Consider the following 5,787-nt stretch of genomic DNA (forward strand, 5'->3'; position numbering starts at 1 on the left):
CTGATTTGGGAGTTGGGAACTCAGCTACACAAGATGGAATTCACTCCTTCCCCGAAGCAGGGGCAAGTAGATAGATAGCTTTCTTAAGGGCTGATTCCAGGGTTTGAACGATGTGGCTTCACACACCTTCTTTAGGCCTGAGAGGTGTTCACACATAGTTGAACTATGTTGTATTGTTCATTAGAGGAATCAGTGGTACTTAAGGAGTGAGATGTAACTACAGGGGCAAAACAATAAATTGGCCCAGCTATACTTACGAGCATCTGTGAAGGGTCATCATACTCATGATTGGTTATATCCGATGGACACAGAAATATATCTGTGGTAAAAAGAGTTCAGTTATTGGTCTTTAGTGGAATGCCTAACAGTTAACTGATGGTGGATCTTGTGGCTAAAGAGTTTAGTCAGCTATTCACGTACCATTGGAGCTTCGAGCCATATGTCCATTAGGTCCCCTGGGTAGCTTGGATAAAGTCGAGAATCAATGTTTGAGTCAGTTTGAAACGTTCAAATTGACAAGAGGGAGTTCGATTTTATATGTTATAATTGGACTGATTAATTATATATGATATAATTGACTAAATGTATGAGATACATTATTTTGGAGGAAATTAGATATAAATAGGATTTATATCAAGTGGAGGAGAAATTACTATAGTAGATATGTGATTGTTCGCTTGCTATCGTGAGATGCTTTAGGAGTGTATAAAGTAAAACAGATTGGAAGAATAAAGTCTAAGTGTTGCGTTCTGCCTTGATACGTTTAAATGAATGCAACACGTTTGGACGTTAGTATTATGCATAAAAGGCACACAACTCCTTATAATACCGTTCAAGTTTTCCTAGATTAAACCCAAGTATAAATCTAATCTAGGTTCCTGGCAAGTCCAGGGTTGATCACAGGGATTCAGTTTCACTAACACAGATTATGCGTTGTCTTTGCAGTAGGAGGTTTTTCCTAAATAAATGTGAAAGGTGTATTATTTACACTAACATACTATGCCTGTGCAAGACAATACAAAAGAGTTGAGTGGAAAATGAAGGATCATGTGAAAATGGTATTTAAGTAGGTGGACGCATCGGTTAAAGAAAATTGCACACAACTGATGTAATGTGGATGAAATGGGATGGGTTGCTTATCTTTCTGTTCATGCGTTAGACATCATTCAACACTTCTCAATGCGAATAACATACAAGCCCATCTCTAGGGTGCATGCGTCTAACTTAGAATGCAAGAAACACCAGTAAGTCTATCTCTAGCTGTACTAGGCGTTCTGCTTAATGCGGCTTAGCTATTCTTTCGAACAACTAAATAAAGAAGCTTTCACCAAGTTGTTAAGTTGGTTTAGGCATTGGAACAGAATTATGCATGAAGTACTAATGCTTTCAACATAAATAGAAGATAAACAATAGCGAAAGTGATGATCAAATATATGAATTTTATAAAGGATCAATGAGTCTTTACAAAGAACTATATTCAATCAAAATGAAATGAAAATGATATTAAGAGAGAAACTGAGTCAAGCCAAAGAATACAATCTCTTGTAGTTCTTTGGCTCAATCTTGTTGTATACAATCACTTTAAAGAGCCGAGGATAGAGTATCTTTCTCAAGAGTAACTTTCTCCACTCCCTAGTCAGCGATGGTGGTGGTTCTCAGCTCCTTCGATCGTCTTACACCTCGACACGGCTTGTACAAACTAAAACTAAGTCTGCAAATTTACAGAAAGTATGGAGCTTCTAAATGTCTGAACTGTTAATTCTGGAGGGTCTTCAAGTATTTATAGGCGTTGGTCTCTTCCACTTGGAGGATGGGCTGCATTTAAGTCCATGCCCTGGTCAGCATTAAATTCCATGTCCTAGTTGGCCGCCTGACCTTTGGAAGCTTTTCAGATGCCGCTTGCTGCTAGAAGCTTTTCAGACACTGCCTGTTGCAGGTGCCCATTCTTGCAAGTGGTGATGTGACACAATCAGCCCAGAGTAACGAATCTTCTATGCGTTGAATTCCCTCCGACGCATGGCTCATGCGTTAGCACGTTTCCTGCAACACTTGTCTAATGTGTTATTGTCAGTTCTTGCGTTGAAATCCTGCAAAGTAGTGCGTTAGTGCCGTGATTTTTTTAGTGATAAAACTTCTTTTACATGAAATTGCTATTGTTTCAGTAAATCCATGCGTTTCTATTAAAAATGAGATTTTATCATTAAAAACCCTAATGTTCTAACTTAAGAGCAAGGATAACTTGTATTTTTACAAGTTATCAACCACCCCCAAATTTGAACAATGCTTGTCCTCAAGCATTCTAAAATAATTTTTCGCTATCTCCTTTGCCTTAGATGTGCAAATTTCACCTCTCATCATATTAATCTCAAAGCTAAAATAAGAGTTGGGAAAATATAACTTAGATTGACGCTTTTCTTAAAAGGACTAATATTTAGTTTCCGATGCGGCAGGCTTCTCATCGCAACTCCTTTCATTTCTCAAAACATTTCAATCTTTTCTAAACCAACAATGTGTTAGATGTTATTTCTTTTGAAAAACAAATGCTGGATAAAAAGAAAACGATTGTGTACTTGTTTACCCATGCATTGCTCCAGGTATCCCACTTTCGTTCTGGCTTGCCGCCACGGGTGTCATACGAGCATCCAACTACGGGTGAGGACCCTTTACAACTAAACTCATATCTAATATTCAATCCTTTTTCAAAGTATAGTTTTTTTTTTCAGACTAGATAGAGGATTTTTATGGGACGCATTGATCTAGGATACTTAACTTCCTTTTGGCTTACCCCAACGGGTGTCATGCGGCCATCCAACTACGGCTAAGTGCCTGTTCCAATTAAGCTCATGTCATTTGAAATTTCTTTCTTTTGAAGTAATGACAGAGAAACTGCGTTCAAAATTCTTCTTATTTTGTTTCGCTTTTTCTTTATGATGTATACATTGACGCATCTATGCTCGGATTTATTTCATCCCCAAATTTGGAGATGAGCTATATCCTCATTGCTAAAAGAGAAACAAAGTTTTAAAAGGCTTTGAGAAATTGAAAAGAGTTTAAGACTTCAAGCTTTCATGCGTTAGAAAGTAAACTCAATCTTTTTAAGAGAAGTTCAAGCCTTTTTGTCTATTTTCCTAACACCTATCTTATGCTTATGAGTTCATATAGTTGATATCATTGAGGTTAAGTTAAGCACAAGACTTAGAAAATAATCAAAGAATAAAAAGAAAGTATGCTAAGGACAAACGCAAGGATCAAAGTGATAATAACTTCTCATTCATTTTTTCATATTTTAACACATATTGCATAAATACAGCAAAAAGATGCAAAAGGAAAATTAAACCAACATTACAAAATAATTTTAATCCAATACCCCAAGGTTCTACTGTGTTGGTGCATCATCTCTGTGTTCTTCTTTGGGGTTCTCATCCATGAAGCACAAGGGATTTCTGAGATGGGTTGGTAACGGAGGCAAGGCAAACATACCCACCAAGACCTGATTGATATACTGCGTTGTGTAGACAGATTGGTCTTGCATGCGTCTTGTCTGTTGCCTCAAGTAATCCCTTAATACCCGATTTTGTTGTTGAAGATCTTCAATTGATGCGGCCAACGGTCGGAGTTGATCACTGATGAATGTTTTCAACTCCTCCAAGTCTATGCTGCGTTGGGTTACTGGTTCTTCTTGTCCAACTGGGTCTTCAAATGCTACTGTGTTACTGGACCCTAACCCAGTTGGCTCAAAGATCACTGGAGGTGGCACAAAATTTTGGATTGGACTTTGTTGGGGCGAAGGAATGGAGTGAGGGAGGTTCTGATCTATGAATATGAGTTCTTGATACGTCTGCTCAGGATTCGCTTCTAGCTGGGCTATTGGTGAGTCATGGAAAAATTCAAGTGTAAGCTGCACTTCTTCAGCCAAAGCTTCTGGCTCAGCTTCACATTCTTCATTCTCTGAAGCTTCATCGTTGTGTTCAACTACCATGACGCGTCTTCTCTTGGGGTGCATTTTGTTGGTCGAGGTCTACATGCCACTTCTTTGGCAGGTAAGGCTGGTTGATGTTGTGATCCTCGAAGGAGATGCCTTACTGCCTTTATGTCTATCAGATCATCGACTTCTTCATATTCATCCCCCAGAGGGATGCCCCCACGTTCACATAATGCGCAGATCAGCCACAGAAAATATAGTTGCCCTCGAGGCTTGTTCTTTATGGCCTTAATCTAGTCCCGTATAATCCTCCCAATATCCAACGGGATGCATTGCATTATGCAGTAAGTTGCCAGGATGCGTTCTCTGGATAACATTTAATCATGCATTGTAGGCATGATGCTGCGTTTGATTAAATAATACCACATGTTAGCATCTGGGTTCAGATTCCTGGAAGCAAGTATCTTTGATCCATTCCTTGATGTCCGCCACTTACTTCTAGGTTTGGCCACTGTCTTCAACGCATCTTCCAATTGGCCAGGCGTTGGTTACTCTAAGATGCGGTTTCCTTCTACGTCAGGATTACTATTCAAGTTGAACACTTCATTTATCTTAACTGCCGAGAAGTGCACTAACACCCCTTCCACGAAGGCAATGTTCTTTTTCATGTCGAATTCGCTGTTGTAGAACGCGTGGACAAGGTTGGGCTAGATGCGATCGTGCCCAATGCAGAATTGATTCCACGCTAGTGCATTGATGGTTTTCGTGATATAGACTGGCAATGGGTGGCATTCAGGGAAGAAGCCTTTCTCTACTAATATACCATTAAACTGACGCTTCCTTCCTGTGGTTCTCTTAGGTAACACCTCCGTTACCTTGCGTTTCCCTGCCTCGTGTTCTCTCACCTCTTTAGCCAACTCTCTTAACTCATTCTCCAACCCCTTTTGGAGATTGATTTTCCTTCGCCCTTGTCTCACGGGCGCATATTCTTCTAATTCATTTTCCAATGCGTTGTGCCCTTTTTTACGCGTTGCACCCTCAGGTCTGGGTGCAATTTCTTCTTCTTCTTCTTCTTCTTCTTCTTCCTCCAGTATCAACCTTCTCATTCTTGATACTCTCTTTGATTTTATAGGCCCTTCATCCGTGTCAGATGGGTGTAGCCATGACGCATCGGGGCCAACTCTCCTTTCTCTTCTTTCTTCTCTTCCTTCATTCTCTTCTCTTTCTTCATTTTCCATCTCTTCTTCTAGCATCGCTGCATATCTTTTTGTTTCATCCAACTCGAGTGATGCGTTTAGTGGATCTGAACGCATCACTTAAGTTGCTTCTTGCTCTTGGTTGAGTGATGCAAGAATAGCTCAAAATACTTGCTCTTCATCACATCTTGCTAACTCTGCCAAGTCTTCAAGGTTATGCTCTGACGCAGGACTGTCAGAGGCTGGGATAGATGGAATGACTGGTGGGGTGCCCACAAGGGTGTGAGGCATCCCCGGAGAGGATATTAGGATGGGTGAAGGTGATAGCTGGTTAGACGTGTCTGATTCCACCGGGTAAATTATGGCTAAGGGTTCAATGGATAGAAAGGGAGGTGGATGCACCACTGGAGATGGTGCGATATGGGCATAAGTAGGAAGGGGTTCATGCGTTGCACCCACCAAGGTTTTGTTTAGGATCAATGATGGTGGGGCAGGCTTGGTATAAGGTTTGGATGCAGGCATATATGACAGACGCGACCTGGTCTTGACTGGTGTCTTTACCTTTGGTTTAAGGGCGGACTTGGGTTTTTGTGAGGTTTTAGCCCTAGGCAGAGAAGTTTTGGCCAAAGGGTTTACAGGTTTCTTGGAACTCTTGGCTAAAGCTTTCAT

The 5,787-nt window shown here is 40.5% G+C and overlaps 1 protein-coding gene across 1 annotated transcript; it reads right to left on the minus strand.

Annotated features, from left to right (window-relative positions):
- Window positions 1-5,280: 5,280 nt before the first annotated feature.
- LOC120090820 (36.4 kDa proline-rich protein-like) lies at window positions 5,281-5,787 on the minus strand. Its single transcript, XM_039048527.1, has one exon. It carries the CDS (start codon window positions 5,785-5,787, stop codon window positions 5,281-5,283), a length of 507 nt encoding a protein of 168 aa, XP_038904455.1.

The sequence above is a fragment of the Benincasa hispida genome, chromosome 11 (assembly GCF_009727055.1).
Source record: "Benincasa hispida cultivar B227 chromosome 11, ASM972705v1, whole genome shotgun sequence".
Lineage (NCBI taxonomy): Eukaryota > Viridiplantae > Streptophyta > Magnoliopsida > Cucurbitales > Cucurbitaceae > Benincasa > Benincasa hispida.

Coding starts and splice junctions, on each gene's coding strand:
- LOC120090820 (XM_039048527.1), bottom strand. CDS start 5,787: ATGAAAGCTTTAGCCAAGAGTTCCAAGAAACCTGTAAACCCTTTGGCC.